The following is an 18,801-nucleotide window of genomic DNA, read 5'->3' as shown; positions in this document are numbered from 1 at the left end:
ATCCAGTAGAAACTATTAAAGATTGCAAAAATACTAGTAGACCTATTGGCTGGGGAAGTACTCCATCCTCTGGAACTTGACTACTAGTCATGTCGTTAATAGTAACAATCTGTTCGCAACCTTGAGCCTTCCAAGGTTGTCGGATTTGACGAAATTTGGCAACCGTCCCAAGTTGGTTAGACTCTTAATCTTCAAGTTTGAAGTGTCTGCCCAGCCACAGTTCCAACCCACAGCCACCGTCACCGCCACACACCATCTCAGGCATCCAAGACATTAGAGTGGCTGTGACCGAACCCGACCCCGACGGGAGTACGGAGCACGGAACACGGAGCACGGAGTACGGAGCAATAATCATAGTTTTACGGAGTATACTAATCAAGCCCGATCCGTCGGCTCCATGACTTCAGGCCGAGGTACATTGGTACGGGACTGCCGGGTCTTCTAAAAATTCCACGTGTGGGCTTGCTGAAGGGCTGTTTAAGCTTGGAACTAGGTGCGCTTCTGGCGGAAGTCTAATCGACAATGGCGCTGACGATGTGTACATAACTGTGTCTGCAGGGTATAGATCAATAAATGACTTTGGAAGTGTGACGTGTCAGTGCTGCTCCCATGTGCTTTGACTCGCATTCTCCATCTCTGCGAGCACTCTGTACTAAAAACTGAACCGTGACCGAGCTGAGTTTTCTACCGATCGATCACTGTCTCACCCACGTTCCACCTGTAGTGTCACCTTTGTAAAGCACCAAAGTAGTCAAAAAACTACAGAGTGGTCTACATACAGGACATACGAGTCGTGAGCAGCACATCATAGACGAACAGGAAAAAGTTGAATCTTCATTTAATTGGTCGCGTGCTCAGACGACTACTCCGTACTAGTTACTAGTTACTAGTTAGTAGTCGTGTGACACCCGCTAGCCAGGATCTCAGATGTCTGAGCAACAACGTACTCGTACTTGTACAATTACCGAGAGCTCATGGCTTGAACACACAAAAAAAGGGGTCCATTCCGGGGTTCAATTTTCCATGCTCTGGTCTTCTCGGTTCTTTCACTCACTCCGTGTGCATGATCACCAACCGTTTATGCTGAGGTCCACCGAGTGTCTCGGCGGAACGCGAATGGCGCGCCAAGAAACCCTAACTCTCGGCGCTGGAAATTTCCCCATTTAATTCATTCGATAAATCCAATAATTATGCCCCAAAATCTCGATTTTATGCAATATGAAGGATCCCGAAGTGTTTCCCCGAAATGTTCCCATTTCAATCTAGTCCAGGGCAATTCTTCCCTCCCCCCTTTTCCTACAGGGTACGGGGTATGTACTCCGTACACACTGTACTAGTACAAGTGGTTATGTAGTGCACTCGCTTACGGCCGAAGGAGATCTCGGCGGAATTACACTAGTAGAAATTATGCGTACGAGTACCCCGGTATACATCGATCAGGAAATACTCTTACATGAATCGACACGGAGTTTGATCCCAGCAATGTCAAGCAAAGCCAAGATCAATCATCAGTCAGCGGCACTCCCATCTCTCCGCGTCCGACTCCGATCCGTCTTCCCCCTTTCTCGCGCAAGGATCAACCAAGCTTATTAAGGTGTCCCAGCCTTATCGGATCGCGGATCATCATACGAGTACGCTCGAGCCAGTCAGATTGGGCTAGCGGCGCCATCAAACACCCGGTGGTTCCGAGATGGATCCCAATTTGGAGACGGTAATCGTATACGTATTCGTGCCCGACTTCCATTGGATGCAACGCCATCTCAGGCCCGCCAACTTGCTTCTTTTCCACATCCTAGAGGTCGGAGAACGGAGTCCTAGGTGAAGAATGACCCTACCAGGACCCCGCTCTCCCTTCCGCACTAACCTTCAACAAGTATTCAAGGAGTAATGCTTGAAGCGGACTCCTAACTCCGACTCCCCCCCCCCTCCCCTAAATAGCTGAGTGCGAACCAATGAGAATTGTCTTGGCCTTGGACGCGTACACTGTTGAGGGAAGGTGCTGAGCTTTTTTCTTTTTTCATTATTTCGCTTTCGTTTTCTCTTACATCTCAAGAGGCGCTGTGGTGCGCCTGGGCTGAGCAGCACTTACATACTACCCGCACCATTAATTTGGCCTTGGTGTCGATCATTTCGACGCTGGCTGCTTTCGGAGCGGACCTTTCATAGTTTTCTGCTTTTCATCTCCTCTCAAGACCAATCTTTTCTGGACTTGCTTCCCTGTTTTTCCTTCTTTTGGCCTTTTCTTTTGCCTATTTCTTTCCCATGTCGGAGTCAACGCCAGAGCTGGGGAAGCCTCAGTTCGCGTCGCACTCATGGCTCGAGCCACTGGTACGTTTTGTGTTTGTCCGCTACCTCGACAAGAGGAACAGGCGGCGGAGAGACAAAGAAGCTTCGATTCCAATCAGAATAATTTGCTTACATCCCACAACAGGTCGTCGTGACCATCATGGTTGGCTCATTGGTACTTAATCGACGCAAGAACTACAGCATCTTCGGCAGAGGCAACAAGTCACAGAGCGACTACTTGAACCCTACACCTAATAATGGCCGCGACTCATCACCCCCTTGCCCGCAGAGGCCGGAGACCTTTTGCGGCATCCCTATCCACACCCCAGACTCGTCCCGCTGGGCAGAGCACATCCACAGCAGGATTCTGTGGAAATACCCTTTTTTAATCGAGATGTTCTATTGGGCTGTTAATTATCTTTTCTACTCCGTCACCAAGGCCATGTCACAGTGGTTGTTGCCCGCCCAGATCGAGGTCGTGCAAGTTGCCCAACAACACGGCGAGGATGTTCTCTGGTTCGAGCATGAATCTTTCTTTAGTTGGATGTTTCCTCTCCAGGAGTCGGCGTATCAAAGGTTCTTCTTGGACCACGCCCCGGCCATGATGACCTTCTTCAACCGCATATATTCATTGGTTCACATCCCAGGTACAGTGCTGTAAGTTTTCTCCAAATGGTGATCACAACTCGACATTTTTCCGATGCTAATCCCATATCTTCATGGCGGATAGATTCCTTGGTTGGTTCTACCACGAAGCTCCCGATGCCAACACATTCGCCATCGCCCGTCGTACCATGACCCTGGGCAACTTCCTCGCCTTCGCAACCTTCTGCGTCTACCCCTGCATGCCACCCCGCCTTCTCCCCGAATCCTACGGCTTTTTCGACACCGTCCGACAAGATCACGCGGAAAGTGTCTGGGTGAACAGCAAATCCGTCAACCAGTTCGCCGCCATGCCAAGTCTGCATTTCACCTACGCCTTTTGCATCAGCAGCACTTTCCTCTACCATTCCGGAATCCTCCACCGTCTCCGCGGAAAGCGTGTGCGTAGATCGCCCGTCTCCCAGATCATCTATAGTGTACTGGCCGTGCTGTATGCCGTGCTAGTCCTGAGTGTTATCGTTGCAACCGCCAATCACTACTGGCTAGACGCCGTCCTTGCGATGGTGTCGGTCACTGCGTGTTTCTTTGGAAACCGCATCCTGCTGCTCCTTTTGCCGGTGGAGTATTGGATTTGCTGGATTTTGCGGATCGCGAAGCCGATCCCCAATATTGGGAAGCAGGATGATTGGAGGGAGGCTGAATCGCCTCGTTACGGGCCCGTGTCGAATTATGATTTAGAGTGATGGTATACGGTTATACTATACTACTATACTACTTATATACTACGGGATACATGGTTTATATATGCGGATATTGAGGTTGATATATAGTACGGAGTACAAATCTTAATTTGCGGAGGATGATCATGATCTTCCGACACAAAAAGTGGAGTTCGTGCAAGCTACCATACCAAACTACTAGTAGCTCTGTGGATGACGATCTAATGCTCTCAGTGGTTATCCGTACTACTCTCTATATGCAATCTTTCACCAGATGATCCCCGTCAATTTGTTCTAGATACATTGGAACTACTGGTATGTTCCGTTGTACCTGGTACTTTCCCCATGATCATACTAGTCAGTAGTAAACCTCCATCGGGTAAGCACCGCCACACCTTCATTTCACTCCACACCGCCACAGCACCACCGCCACAGCCGGCAGCAAATGAGAGCCGCGCCGATCGCGATGATGTCTCTCTCCCCGACTCCTCCGCCCAAATAACATCCCACCCATTCATCGCCAACATGTCTCGCGCGGGGTTATGGTTCAAGGTCATTGCAGGGTGAGTTCTTTCCAATCATCATTTCAGACAGACACAGCTGCAACCGCAATCGCAACCGTAATCGCAACCACCGGTCGCAAGCTCGAAACAGCCGCAGCCCCAGAAACAGAAACAGAAGCAAGAAAGAAGGAAAGAAAAAAAAAAAACTGACCGCATCATCCACCACAGAGGAATCCTGATCTCAATTGGAGGCCCAGCCTTTGTCGAATACATCCGACCAACTGACGAGGAACTGCGCAAGCGGTATAATCCGGATCTCCAGAAGCGCGCAGCCGAGCAGGGCAGTCGGCGCGAGCAGGAGTTTGACGACTATGTGATGAAACTGAAAGAGTGGTCCAAGTCGGATAAGTCGAGTATGCTCTTCAATCCCAATTTCGATCCAAATCGCATTTGGGCTGTGCCCTGGCTCGGTCATGTTTTGCAAATTGCTAACTCGCTGCTCTTCTAGTTTGGTACGCTGCGCAGGAAGAACAGGATCGGAGACGGGCGACTGAAGAAGCGCAGCGCTCGCAGGTGAAGGATCAGGCTAGGGCACAACGTGAGGAAATGCGCAAGGAGATGCAGGGAGAGAAATAGTTATCTTTCTCCAGGGTTGAAGCTGGCGCCAGCACGGCCAGAACCGGACAACCTTGCTCGCCCGTCTTCCTGTCTTGCAGTGACACCAAGGATTCCAGGTCTGCGTATACTAGGGCCTAGGTATTTCCAGGATTGGATCTGATCTTTACAACATTACGGCGTGTATGATACCAATCGGTGTATTCGTTGAATGCCTTTCAAGTTAAGGCTTTGTATTATATTCTTTACGATCGCATCTCCGTTCAATGAAAGCGTCCAAATTCAGATTGAAAGTGTGAAAAATGTATAGGTAATTTGCTTAGCTCATTGGCACTTAGCAAAGACGCTGTGGGTGTTGTTTCCCAGCGCTGGCTGCCCAGGTGGGTATAGAGTCTTGTCACAACTCGAACCCAGGGCGTAGTGGATACACTGCTTCAACCAACGAAGTCCTAAAAGAGTGGAGCAGACTGAGGAAATCCAGTACGAAGGTAAGAAGGTATGCAGAATACTATCTTTCGTGAACCCCGGAACACGCACCAGGAGTATAGATAACTAGTATCAACTTGAACCGGTTCAAATCTTAGACAGTACTAGTATAGATCCCAACTCCAAACTATGAATGCAAAAACAACCCCGAATCAAATCAACTCACTCAAAAAGACCAATGCCCCAACAGGCGCCAGAACAAACAACACAGCCAAAACCCCAGCACCAGCTTTATCCCCCGTCGTCATATCCCTCGTGTTAACATTTGTATCTTTCTTTCCCCCTGTAGACGGATCATTACCCGTACTAGTACCACCCGTATCCTGCGAAACAGGCACATCCTTAGGTCTAGCCAAGGTACTCTGAATAACCTCAAGAGCAGACATCTGCTCCCCAATCCCCGTCGTCCCATCATATTTCCCCCCATCTGTCCAGCGCAGCCCGCATTTATTATCTGAGCCCCCGGAACACTGCTTTGCGGCCGCGATGGCGGACGCATTGATCTTCGTCATGATAGTTGTCTCGACGAACGGCGCGAGTGGTACCGTTGCCCCCATGAAACGAGCTAGGTAGGCCTTGAAGGATTGCTCGTTTAAGTTGCATGAGGCGACTTCGCATGGTTGGGACATTACATTGTCGTTTTTCTGTTCGAAGAAGGAGTCCAGTGCCTTCGTTATGCCGGTCACGCGGGTTTCCCATTTTTTGGACCCGTTTATCTAAATGCGAAATTGGCCGTGGTTAGTTGGTATGTTCAGGGTACTAGTATGCTTCTCTTTTTGTCACCCCTTCTTCAAGACAGGGCTTGCTGTCGCATTCGATGCGTTGCACTGGGCTGGCGACTTACCACAGCATACATATTGGCACAGCCATGCATGAAAACAGCCGGCAGATAGGCATGCTGCACCCGATCGAAAGTAGTACAGTTATTATTTGAATCGGTATTATCCCAAATAGTATAATCCGGACGAATGAGACCAATATCCTCGGTCCAGTCCCAGATTTTTTCCGCCCAGTGTGAATACGTCCCATTGTTGGTATAATGCGCCAATCGCGACGCAATGTTGAACAAGCCGCCATTTGAAATCGAATTTTTCAAATGCCACCCACCAAGAGACTCGTATGCCTGCCAGTGTAAGCCGCCGCCACAAGTTGACGCGTCCCATCGAGCGACTTGCGAGTTGAATACGTTCTCGGCGAGTTGGAGCCACTGCGGTTGGCCGTCGGGTGGATCGGGGTACTTCGTTTCGGCGGCGGACATTGCTGCAAATGCCCAGAAGATCTGGTCGTCGTTTCCCATTGTTCTGGTTTGGTTGTAGGGCATGTAATTATCGTCTGCGCCGACTTGGTGCAGCAGCGCTTGTGTGGTCCAGTCGTTCCATGTGTCATCGCCGGTATAGTAATAGTATTCCACCATCGCGCCGAACATCGCTCCGGCTTCCCACCAGTAGTATGGGTCTGGGATGTTTCCTGCTACATCGCCGGGTTGGTAGCCTGTGTAGTAGCTCAGCATGCCTTTGGCGGCTTCTTTGGCGGCGGATTTGATGGAGTCTGGGTAGGTGTTCCACGGTCTTAGTTTCGACCTTTGCTGGGTTCAAGTTATATTTCAGATGGGGTTGATGATGATGCATACCTTTTGACGATAAGTCTAGCTCTATAGATAGTGCGAATTGTGATATAAGGAAGGGGGTTAGAAGAAAGGATTTCCATGATCGTGTTAGCCTTGTCATTGTGATAGCGCTACACTGGGAGCCCTGGAGTGAACTCGGCAGTTGGTTGGATAGTAGTACAGCTTGGTCGGTATCAGTGTGAAAGGTACTAGTATATAAACCTCGGGAAGAAATGGCTTCGACTAAAAGGCTAAGCAATTGAAGCCAAGAGATCCGGAACGAATTTTGATGTGAGTGTAAAGATGACCGGGGATAGATGGAGATGGAGAATGGAATGTATTCGAAGTAGACAGACAAGTCCGCTGCTCCAAAGATCGGAAGCAAGGCTAGATAAAGGATCAAATGGAAAAGAAAAAAGGCTACAGTTTGCTTAAAATTAGAAAAAAAACGAACGAACCGTAAAGCTGGGCGAACTCCGCAGAGCAGACCCCAAGAGAGAACCACCACTAATCACAAAGCAGCAGACACCGCAGGGTGCTAATAGATGGAGATCGACACCAGATGAAACATGATTACTCGAAAAGAGCGAAAAGCCTGGCTTAGCGTGCGGCGGGAATGGAGACCAGGGTCATAAGGCATGGAGCCGACGTTGGGGCCAAAATAGGGCAGAGAACTCAACTGGCGTGGTTTCTGGGGATCATCGGCAAGAAGAGGGCTGGACTTGTGCTTGGTACAGTGTCGCATGGGCTCTGACTCGCAACTTGAAGATCGCACATTTAGGTGCTTGTGGGTAGACAGGTAGCTGTTTGGCAGGCGACTTGCCGTTGTCGGGGAATACTCCATAGAAGAATGCCCGGGTGGGGGTCGCGGGGTCTAATGTTAGCGAAGTTCTAACACCACAAGTATGGTGTATACAGTCAAGAATCCAATATTATATATGATCTGATTGGTTCAACCCCAGAGACGTTCAATGTGTAGGTAAGAGGTGCCTGCATCCATCCGATTCCCACCCCCGCAGCACCGTGCATATCCGTAAGGCTCGCAGAGGAAGGCTGTGTACGCTGGAGATACTCCATACTCCCTACGCAGTGGATATTGGGGTTCTTAAAGGGTCAATCACGGATTAAGATCAGGTAGTCCAGATCCGGAGGGCGGCTGAGATCGACAGATCTCTTGCCTGTCATGGTGATGGTGCAGCAGTGGGCCAGGGGCGATGACAACCCAGGACAGCAAGCAGTGCGACGGTGAAGTACCTAGTCAGAAGAAGTTTAAAAGGCACTGACAGGTACCATTACTGCTCAGGATTCAGCAGATGAGTTCAGCACGGGGGTATTATTCCGTCGAGAAGTGAAGGTGACTGTAAAGAGTGACGAGTGAAGAGTGGCGCGGCAACCCCGGAGCGTGTTACTAAATTAAGAAGTGCCGTTTCTCGAGCAACAAGGCAGCACTACTACACTACAGCATGTATGTCGTCTAGTACTGTCGAGTTGAGTAGAGAAGAGAGTGTGAACTAACAGGAATGGAACGATATTAATTGAATGTATATATGCTATGCTATACTATACTAGTATACTGTTATTGTTACTAGTTACTATGTTCTCCTGACACGTTGCGACAGCGGGACAGAACCAATGTTTGTCTAGATTGGCCTCCACGGGACCCTACAATGATGTATCGGATGGCATGGGCCATTGCCACTCTATCGAGTACCATAATTACTACTACTGACTACATCGGTAGTTCGGTAGTTAAGAATAATAAATACTATTTATTAGTTAATAATTGACAACTCGCTGGTTCCGTATGGCAATTATTTAATGTTGCCTTTTGAGACAGCGCCACCGCACGTGACTCTGGGCGAAACCCGCCGTGGCCGTGTGAAAGTGAAAGTGGAAGTGGTCAGCTTCAGATCGATCTCCCATTCACCTCCACTCTCATCTTCACCCTCTCTGTCACGACCTTCCATCCCACCAACCCCCGCAACCGAGCCCTCAAGACTCTCCGTACCCGCCTCGTTGCATCCACCTACACTTCCTGAGTTGGTTCAACCCCCTCCCAGTCCCCCAACCCAATCCGATCCGGGCCACCCTGACCCTCCCCCGAAATCGAGGCTGCCTGCCTAACCCTTTGTCGATTTGTTCTAACATTTCTGACTCTCAGAAACTCCTCCCACTATGGCCTCTGAAGCCCCCTACGACCCTTATATCCCGGCCGGTGGCCAGGGCGCGACAGCAACCGCAGGCGCCTCCCAAAATGGCAACCAGCGAACAGCCGCATTGCAAGCGGTTAGTCCTTCCCTCCCCCCCTCGATAGCAGACTCGTGGATATGCCCGGCGTGCGATCCTGCCATGATATCTACAATATAGAACGGCAGATGAGCGCGCCGGGGTTGGCCTCGGGAATATTACTCCAAACTACCCCAAATAATGGGCTTTGGCCAGGGCAAGACAACGGACAGAACTAGGCTAACCCGGGTGGCTTTTAGCAAATTGACGACACCGTCGGTGTGATGCGCGAGAATATCAACAAAGTCTCCCAGCGTGGTGAGCGCCTCGACTCTCTCCAGGATAAGACCGACAACCTGGCTGTATCAGCCCAGGGGTTCCGCCGCGGCGCCAACCGTGTGCGCAAGCAGATGTGGTGGAAGGATATGAAGATGCGTGTATGCCTGGTCATTTGCGTGATCGTCCTGCTGGTCGTGATCATTGTGCCGAGTGAGTGATACCGTTTTGGGGAAGGGGATACATTGGGGAACGAATCCAGCTAACAATAGCCCTCCAGTTGCGGTTACCAAGGGATAAACACCCATGGAGGTACCTAGAGTATCCAACCTCGAGTCGCAGACGATTCGATCTCACGCAGCCACGCGCGTTGTGCTTCAATTGGGAACATGGGAATGATGAAACTATCTGTTTTACCGGGCTTTTACTTGTCGAGGAATCATGGCCGTCGCGTTTTCCAGCCGTTAACCGTTAATACCTCCTGTTTTTGTTATTGTGTTTTTCTTTTCTTTTGTTACCTTTCCTTTGTCTCTGCCCTGTTCTGCTTTCTCAGCTGTTCTTGGGCGTGTTGAAATGACCAAATGCCTTGCCTTCCCCCGTGCCAACGAGACGAGCGACGTCCTTTTGGTTAATTTTGCATGGGATGAAGCCCCGCCCCCTCGTCCGGGAAATGTAAATGTAAATGATATTGCCGCGATTAGTTATGTCATCACTATGCGATTGCTCTTCCTATTTTTCTAGTAGGTATCGATCTACTCTGTACTCCGTACTCGTATACTCCGAGTCATGTCTAAATGCCTACTGGCTGCAAGGGACTCCGCTGTACTTTTGCGGTCAGGTACATAGGAAGGGTCCACTGGCAGGAGTCAAGCAGCCGAGTATCTATTAGGTAGAAGTAGGCTCACTTGACAATTCGATTCAATACGAACCTTGGAACACTCCGAGTCTTCAATTTTTATTGTACTAGTAGTAGTTTAAAGAGGTGCCTGTGCCAGTGGTTTACCCAATACTACCTTCTCACTACCTAGTCTATATTTAAATACCACCTGGCACACTAGGAATATTTCTTACATTACCCATCGGGCACCAGTATCTATCCTACATACTGCCTTCAATAGGCACTGGCGTAATTGGCAAAGGTGCCAGTGAATACTCACTTCTTCCTATCACTCTACTGCTCCTACTGTCAGTGCTGTTTTCACTGTCGCTGCCACAACTTCCTCTCCTCCTCCTACTCGAACGGGTTGCAATGTCCGCGACCCGCTTCCTTGGCAAAGAATCTGCGCATACGAGGTTTGCAGACCCAGCAACTCGGCTGACTGCCCCGGACAGCCATCAGAAAGGCCCAGCTCGAATGTGAATGGCGGGACGAAGCGAAACAGACCCGGCAAGCTCAGACCGGGTGGAGGAAGTGTGGATAGTCGGATTACGCCACGCACGAGTCACAGTGGCCCAGAGGATCAGATAACCTGGCACTAGACCCAAGCCGACATTGAAGAAGTCAAATACCCTCGGTAGAGGTAGGGTGATAGTGGATTGACGCCGAGAAATGGGAAAAAACCTTGTGGTCTTTTGGTCCTTTTGACCTTTTCTGGGTCCCTTTTTTATTTTCGCTTATGATAATGCGAGCTTTCCGCCGACACCGCTGTAGCCACCAGAATCGCGCATTGCCTCCAAAATTGCGAAAGTAAATCGCTCATACGCAGGACCATGCGGGTAGTAATAGGGAAGATCTTATTTGTAGAGAGATGGGTGTAAACCCATGATCTAGGCGGTGGAGGAGCTCATTCGTGAATTTATTTCACGCTGAGTCAAAAAGGATGAGAAGATGAGAAGATGAGTGGGCGGGAGGTGTGGGCGGTGGGGAAAGATCGCTCCGACGCCGCTAAAATCTCTCAGTCATTCCCATCTGCCACTGACACACCCACTCCCACTCCCACTTCCACTTCCTCTCCCATCCCAACCCTCTCCTCTCCCCTCTCCCTCTCCCTCCACCCTCATTTCCGCTTTTTAAGGGGCTTCCTCCCCTTGGACGACTGGTCAAGTTCCCAATTGAAGCTGCCGCATGTCGAAGATGTTGTCCCTTCGCTCCGCTGTGCGGAGAGCTTCCACGACACCCCTCCGATCTTTCTCCGCACCGCACACTCCCCTCCGTGCTGGTCTCTCAGCTGGCCTCAAGGTGTCCACCGCTCGCTCAAACGCGCGTGGCTACTCTCGTTCTGCCGACCCTCACCTAACCTCCACTCGCAACACCGTTGTGCAGCTGCTGAGCAACATCGGCTCCAAGCGTGAGGTTCAGCAATACCTCTCCCACTTCACCTCCGTCTCCTCCCAGCAATTCGCCGTCATCAAGGTCGGTGGTGCCATTATTACCGAGCACCTGCAGACCCTCTCCTCCGCTCTCGCCTTCCTGAACCATGTCGGTCTTTACCCCATCGTCGTCCACGGCGCTGGTCCCCAGCTCAACAAGATGCTGGAGGATGCTGGTGTTGAGCCCCAGTTCGAGGATGGTATTCGCGTGACGGACGGTAAGACCCTCTCGTTGGCCCGTAAGCTGTTCCTCGAGGAGAACATGAAGCTGGTTGAGGAGCTGGAGCGTATTGGTATCCGTGCCCGCCCTCTGACCGCCGGCGTCTTCTCCGCCGACTATCTCGACAAGCCGAAGTACAACCTCGTCGGCAAGATCAATGGCGTCAACAAGAAGCCCATTGAGTCGGCCATCGATGCTGGCTGCTTGCCCATCCTGACTTCCATGGCCGAGACCCCCGATGGCCAGGTCCTGAACGTGAACGCAGACGTCGCAGCCGGTGAGCTGGCCCGCGCTCTGCAGCCGCTGAAGATTGTCTACCTCGCCGAGAAGGGCGGTCTCTTCAACGGTGACACCGGCGAGAAGATCTCCGCCATCAACCTGGACGAGGAGTACGACCACCTGATGACTCAGTGGTGGGTTCGCCACGGTACTCGCCTCAAGATCAAGGAGATGAAGGACCTGCTCAGCGATCTTCCCCGCTCCTCCAGCGTTGCCATCATCCACCCCGCCGACCTTCAGAAGGAGCTGTTCACCGACTCCGGTGCTGGTACTCTGATCCGCCGCGGCAACAAGATCCACGTCAAGACCTCCCTCTCCGATATCGAGGATCTCCAGAAATTGAAGGATGTCCTGGTGCGTGATCGTGAGGGTCTGGATGCCCGTGCTGTGGTCGACCGCTATGTCGAGGGCCTGAAGGAGAACAACTTCAAGGTCTACTATGACGACCCCATGGAGGCTCTTGCTGTTGTCCTGCCTCCTCAGCAAGGCTCCGTGGTCGCCCAGCTTGCTACTTTTACCATCACCAAGTCTGGCTGGCTCACCAACGTTGCCGACAATGTCTTCCAGAGCCTGAAGAAGGACTTCCCCAAGCTGGCCTGGACTGTCAAGGAGGACGACGAGAACTTGACCTGGTTCTTTGACAAGGCTGATGGCAGCCTTAGCCGCGATGGCCAGGTCCTTTTCTGGTACGGTGTCGAGAACGGCGAGGAGGTCAAGCAGCTGGTCCAGGAGTTCACCAAGAACGGCCGTCAGATGTTTGGTGACATTAACCTCGAGTCCCGCCTCCACCGCGCTCACCAGGAGGCTGCTACCAAGTTCGCCAAGGGCCACGGCGTCAGCGGTGCTTCTGCCGAGCAGAAGCGTGCTTTCTCCTCGACCTCCAACGCCCTCCGCGCTTCTCGTGTGCGTCCTACCGTTGCCGTCAACTCCATGCGCACCTTCGCCACCACCAACCCTAACCCCCCCTCTGGGCGAGAAGAACGCTTCCAACGCAACTCCCGCCAAGGTTGCTCTCATTGGTGCCCGTGGCTACACCGGCCAGGCTCTGATCAACCTATTGAACGCCCACCCCAACATGGATCTTCGTCACGTCTCTTCCCGCGAGCTGGCTGGCAAGAAGCTCCAGGGCTACAACAAGCGTGAGATCATCTACGAGAACCTCAGCCCAGAGGACGTCCGCAAGATGTCCGAGAACGGCGACATTGACTGCTGGGTCATGGCTCTCCCCAACGGTGTCTGCAAGCCCTTCGTCGACGCTGTCAACCAGGGTTCTGAGAAGGGAAATGTCATCGTCGACCTCAGCGCTGATTACCGCTTCGATAACCAGTGGACCTACGGTCTGCCCGAGTTGATCGACCGCTCCCAGATCGCCCGTGCCACCCGCATCGCCAACCCGGGCTGCTATGCCACCGCCGCCCAGCTCGGTATTGCTCCCCTTGTCCCCTTCCTTGGCGGCCAGCCCACCACCTTCGGTGTGTCCGGTTACTCGGGTGCCGGCACCAAGCCTAGCCCCAAGAACGATGTCAACTACCTCACCAACAACCTCATCCCTTACAGCTTGACGGACCACATCCACGAGCGCGAGATCAGCTCTCAACTCGGCACCAGCATTGCTTTCATTCCCCATGTCGCGGTCTGGTTCCAGGGTATCTCTCACACCATCAGCATTCCCCTCTCGAAGGAGATGACCTCTCGGGATATCCGCAACCTCTACCAGGAGCGCTACGCCGGTGAGAAGCTTGTCAAGATCACCGGTGAGGCCCCACTGGTCAAGGACATTGCCGGTCGCCACGGCGTTGAGATTGGTGGATTCGCTGTCCACTCTAGCGGCAAGCGTGTTGTTGTTTGCGCTACCATCGACAACCTGCTCAAGGGTGCCGCTACCCAGTGTCTTCGTAAGTTCTCACAGTCCCTACAAGTTTCCAAAAGCATAGATACTAACCATCTCGCAGAGAACATGAACCTTGCCCTGGGCTACTCCGAGTACGAGGGCATTCCCCTGGAATAAATGCCCACCTCCCGCACGAACCAAAAGCGAGATAAAAGAAAGTGGACGCCGAGTCTTTTGAGTGCATAACTTTTCATGCGCCTTTCTTCTTTATCCTCTGCTGTGTTGTGTTTCCGCCCGTCATGCCTCTATCCTGTATACTGCATCATGTGGGCATGTTGAATGATGTTGCGACATTTGTTGGGCTGTTTTATATTTTTCGGGATCTATCCAAGCTATATTGGGGTTTTCTGCCTGTCCTTTTGTTCATTTTGCCTGTGGAGAGTCCTTGCGTGGTCGGTGTTTCGCTTCTTAGATTCCATTCTATTTTTCTTTGTTCCTTTCCTGATCTCCATTACATATTCCCTATACCTGAGTCTTTGCCCACCGGGTCTATCCTTTTTCTGATACTCGGGCGAGTTCGAGCTGGGACTCCGAGGAATGAAAAGCGTTTGAAGAAGTTGTCTAGAGGTTACAGCCATTTAAGGCTAGGATCGAGCCTGGTCCGGGTGTGATATGATGTAGATGATAAAAGAATACCTAACAAATCACTGCAGGGAATTGTAGATTAGTGGTAGTATATCCTTTATGGAATTGTGGGAGGTTGCAACTTGAAGTATACCCGTGGCCTGTGGCGTACTGATATGATACTTCTTCCATCACCTCCATCTCCCACCACCAACCTATCCATTCCACCCATTCACCTTCACACTCGCCCACCCATTACCATCCTCATCCTCATCCATTCTCATTCCATCGAAAGTCTGAAAACGAAGAAGCAAGCATCCCAAGTGCCACTGGGTCCCTTGGTTCATAATGTTCTACAGCCACGAGAGTCAGTCCATCCACGCTACTCCTCTAGAAGCGACACCAGACAGTCACCAGAAGAAACCAAACTAACAATTACCAGTCCTGACCTCGCCAGAACATGGCGTCGCCACAGTCTGGTAAGTTAGATGTCATCTATCATCCAAGGTCTCCCAGAATCCAGTTAACCACCAACGACCTACCTCAGGCTGGCCGCAACTCTCGGCCCCAAGTCAACAACTCGCAAAATAAACCGCAAGGCTATCTTCGACGTGAATGTGCCTGGGGCGTGCAGGGTTATTACCAACCCAGAAGTCCCGATGGCATTGCGTCTGCAGGGGAGTATGCTGTATGTTTCGTCCACCCTGGCCGGCCCTTCAATGATCGTGCTTGGAAGCCATTCTGATAAGATGTGATTAGATACGGCGTTAGCAGAGTCTTCTATCAACAATGTGGATACACCCTTCTAGATGCGCAATCAATGCGAGACAAGATGGCTTCAATGCTGCGACTCCTGCCTGGCAGCGACTTGGATCCGAATGCCGGAAAAGCAAAGTGAGAAGGCCACCCTTTTCCGAACGAAACACCAGCCATTTCAGAGCGTCAAGTGAAACTTGAAAGAAGGAAGAAAAACTGACCGATCCCTCGCTGCAGACCAAGTTCTCTCATCCTCCCTTATGATCCGACCTTCCTCCCCGAAACAGGACTTCCGGGCCTCAACTTCGATTTTTCGCTCTTCAATTGCGCAGATGACGCCTCCACTCAAGGGTCAAGTCTCTGGGGAAAGTCAGCTGGGAGTCAATCTACCTTCCTCCAAGGGAATAGTAAGATCCAGGTCGAATTCCCGATGGAAGATGTGGGGACAGGGAATATTGTGGCAGGATTCGAAGATGATATTTTCGGGTCTGCGGTGAATCGAGGACTTTTCGGACGAACTTCACCTGTCGCAAAGGGAGGCGAAGAAGGAATTCTCCTCCAGCCTGACTTCGAGTTCGACGAAGATGGGAATATCGTCGAGTTTCATTCTAGTCGACTCTCGCCGAGAAAGAGACGCAAGATTGCTTCGATGCCGCGATTGAGTGAAGATACTCCTTCTGGAAGTTTACATCGAAAGGAAAGAGTGAGTAATGCACACATACAATAAGTGATTCAATTTTCAGGTGAAAAGCAGCAACTGATTTTCAAACAAATCAAGATCGTACAGATGAATCAAGAAGAAGATCCATTCCGAGATGAAGTGATGATGGACCTCGACTTGAATCCGAACGCAGCGCAAACGACAAATATCCCTGAACTCGAGGGCCAGGCCCCAAAAAATCACCAAAACCAAGTGGAACAAGAAGCAGATATAACCCACGATCCAACAGAGATCTTCCGAGCCCCATCTCGCAAGCGTCCACTCCGAGAAATCGCCCTAGATGAAAAGACAACCCTCCGAAATGCAGACCTCGCTCGCTCAAACGAAGAGTACCTGGTAAACATGGCCCAAGCCACCAAGCAAAAGAAGTACAACAGACTGCATACAATTGCAAAGAAGAATGCAGCTTTTTGGGTCTATGGCCAGGGACTGGGCTCTGTTGGTATGGGACTGGGAGCGAAACGTGAACCGCACCCGTTGAATATGTTCTCTGGGGAAAGACTGTATAAGTCGCTCCGGGGCGTGGGATTACGCCCAGACCCCCCAGGATGAACGAGGTACGGAAGATGAGCAAGATCATGCGCGCGCATTACCACGCGAAGCCCGAGCCCAGGATCGGGGTATGAATGCTTATGTGGATCAGCTCGAAGATGTCGAATTCGCCCGCCACGCTCCGTCAAGCATCCTCGATGATGCTTCTTCGCAAATGCCGTGGAACATCAGTGCATCTCTGCACTCCTCTGGTCAGGCTCAGCGGTTCGGGAGTAGGAGTATGAGTATCGGTGACCCTCGTTTTGAGTCGAATACTCGGGCCGGAGTTGGTGTTGGTGTAGGGGGACGATACAGAATCACAAGTGCCAGTCCCCTCGCCGGAAGAAGCCATCTTGATCCAAGCCATTTCGATACTGCTGGTGGATATATCGACGACGAGCTTGAGATAACCCGTTACCTGGAAAATGAACTTGCATTGGACCGTGAGAACGTGAGTATGCTATCGAATCCGAATACGCAGTCGCGTCTACGAAAGACCCGGAACAGTCTGGGTGAACAGCTTCAATATCTACGGAAGAACCATCGATACCTTGCAAGTCTTGATCGGGAGAGTCTGAATTTCTACGAATTTATTCGCGAGAATATTTCTGCAGCTGCACCTGTGCTCGAACTTGAAGATGACGATGATGAGAGGAGTGGGAGTGTTATGTTCGGCGATATTCTTCCGCCCTCTCAGACGACTCGAGTTGTTGCTACGCAGGCTTTTATGAATGTTCTCACGCTTGCGACGGAGGGGTGGCTAGTTGTTCGTCAGGATCGACTTTCGGATGGTGGTGGTGATGGTTGGGGCGCGCGGTATCGATCTGGGGGTATCTTTATGCGGGTTGTTGAGGGGGATGGTGCCAGTGCGACCCAAGAAGTTTGATGATGAAGGAGATTGATTTATTTCATAACGGGGTTTTTTTTTCCATTGTGGGTTTCGAGGGAGACTATTCTAATGATGGTTTCCTATTTTGCGGGGATCGCGATTTGATTTTCTCTTCAAGTTATTTAGGTATCATTTATATTGTCTTCGGACATGGGCGATATGCCAGGGCAAAGATGCCCTCTCGTTTTGCAATGCGGTTTTTTTATTTATTACCTTAGATAGAACTAGTATATTTCCTTTGTCGTCTGTCACAACCCTAGGGTGCACAACGTTCTGTATCGTGTGGCTATTATTAGGCTGGGTGGGGATGGAGTAAGGGTGACCCGTTGACAGTTGACAATTGACAGATTTAATACAGAGGATGGAGAGGGTGGAGAGGAAGATTCAATTTCACTTCATTTTTATGATTTTTATTCCAAGGTGAATCGGTACAGTACTCTGTTTACTACCAGTATACTAGGAGTATATGCTGGTGTTTCTAATCTAATCTAATCTTACCAGGAACCGGTCGGAACCAGTACGATGAAGACGTTGAGTATCGCGTATGAGATACAGGAACGGGGTCGCCTTTGGAACGGACAGTAATGGGTATTAATACTCATACTTGTACTGCAGTGACTGCGGTACAGGTATAGGAGTTCCCAGCATGATATTAGGTAAAATAGAATGAAATAGAGTAGAATGAAATGCCTGGCCTAAGGCAATTAGCAGATAGTTTCTGCCTTATCCCAGCATTCTCTTGCCTAGTACTGAGTCGTGTGTTGAGGCTGTCTAAGCGAGTGCGCCCGGTGAGATTACTTGGCGCCAATCTCGGTAGGACAGAGGGTGGAAGGTTAATAAGGAGCTGAGTGCTGTGGTTTTTGTGAAATTGAACCATTTAGAATATTCCCCGAATAATAGTGCGATATAACTAAGAATTTAATTATGCTCTTCTGTCGTGTCGCAGTGCTTATTGAGTATATGCTATCGCGCGTATGCTATCGGTGGTCAGTGCTATCACTATCGGCTGACGCGCGTGTACAGTCTGGGATGGGATGGAATGGGAATGCTCAGAAATGATAACTTTAAGTGTATGCTCGGTAGACTTGACAGTATATTCATAGAATATCTCAGTATAATCCCCTTATATTAAATACTAGTACTAATTGCATATACTAATCGTACAGACAAGTGCATCTTATGTACTGTATACAGTAGTATACGTACAGTCTCAAACATACGCAGGCGCGTACCCGTTACCGCGTACAATACTGCCGACCGTCTCGGTCATTTCCATTTCCAATTCTGCTCTTCTCTCCTCCCTTTCCCTCCCCCCCACCC

At 50.7% G+C, this 18,801-nt stretch overlaps 6 protein-coding genes across 6 annotated transcripts; 5 read left to right on the top strand and 1 right to left on the bottom strand.

Annotated features, from left to right (window-relative positions):
- Positions 1-2,262: 2,262 nt before the first annotated feature.
- N7481_010469 (phosphatase PAP2 family protein) lies at positions 2,263-3,632 on the top strand (the record flags this gene model as incomplete). Its single annotated transcript, XM_057269688.1, has 3 exons — positions 2,263-2,328; positions 2,432-2,943; positions 3,017-3,632. The coding sequence occupies 3 exons, from the start codon at positions 2,263-2,265 to the stop codon at positions 3,630-3,632; spliced, it is 1,194 nt and encodes a 397-aa protein (XP_057116862.1).
- A 501-nt stretch (positions 3,633-4,133) lies between these two features.
- Positions 4,134-4,747, top strand: N7481_010468 (uncharacterized protein; the record flags this gene model as incomplete). The annotated part of the gene is made up of 3 exons (XM_057269687.1): positions 4,134-4,171; positions 4,340-4,524; positions 4,620-4,747. 3 exons carry the CDS (start codon positions 4,134-4,136, stop codon positions 4,745-4,747), a joined length of 351 nt encoding a protein of 116 aa, XP_057116861.1.
- Positions 4,748-5,364: 617 nt separating this feature from the next.
- N7481_010467 (glycoside hydrolase family 76 protein) lies at positions 5,365-6,791 on the bottom strand (the record flags this gene model as incomplete). Its single annotated transcript, XM_057269686.1, has 2 exons — positions 5,365-5,928; positions 6,057-6,791. Coding segments are annotated over 2 exons (1,299 nt in total), but the record flags the coding sequence as incomplete, so codon positions are not given.
- Positions 6,792-8,993: 2,202 nt separating this feature from the next.
- Positions 8,994-9,620, top strand: N7481_010466 (SNAP receptor SNC2; the record flags this gene model as incomplete). Its single annotated transcript, XM_057269685.1, has 3 exons — positions 8,994-9,104; positions 9,305-9,533; positions 9,601-9,620. The coding sequence occupies 3 exons, from the start codon at positions 8,994-8,996 to the stop codon at positions 9,618-9,620; spliced, it is 360 nt and encodes a 119-aa protein (XP_057116859.1).
- A 1,765-nt stretch (positions 9,621-11,385) lies between these two features.
- argEF (bifunctional acetylglutamate kinase/N-acetyl-gamma-glutamyl-phosphate reductase) lies at positions 11,386-14,137 on the top strand (the record flags this gene model as incomplete). The annotated part of the gene is made up of 3 exons (XM_057269684.1): positions 11,386-13,032; positions 13,106-14,024; positions 14,082-14,137. The coding sequence occupies 3 exons, from the start codon at positions 11,386-11,388 to the stop codon at positions 14,135-14,137; spliced, it is 2,622 nt and encodes an 873-aa protein (XP_057116858.1).
- A 795-nt stretch (positions 14,138-14,932) lies between these two features.
- Positions 14,933-17,478, top strand: N7481_010464 (Rad21/Rec8 N terminal domain protein; the record flags this gene model as incomplete). Its single annotated transcript, XM_057269683.1, has 7 exons — positions 14,933-14,951; positions 15,027-15,063; positions 15,132-15,272; positions 15,344-15,478; positions 15,578-16,043; positions 16,092-16,503; positions 16,562-17,478. 7 exons carry the CDS (start codon positions 14,933-14,935, stop codon positions 17,476-17,478), a joined length of 2,127 nt encoding a protein of 708 aa, XP_057116857.1.
- Between the last annotated feature and the right edge of the window lie 1,323 nt (positions 17,479-18,801).

This window comes from Penicillium waksmanii, assembly GCF_028829765.1.
Source record: "Penicillium waksmanii strain IBT 27052 chromosome Unknown utg000009l:1.0-4314994.0:1.0-4318279.0, whole genome shotgun sequence".
In the NCBI taxonomy this organism is placed as follows: domain Eukaryota; kingdom Fungi; phylum Ascomycota; class Eurotiomycetes; order Eurotiales; family Aspergillaceae; genus Penicillium; species Penicillium waksmanii.
Note: the sequence above shows the minus strand (reverse complement) of the source record. Positions and strands in the feature narration are given on the sequence as shown.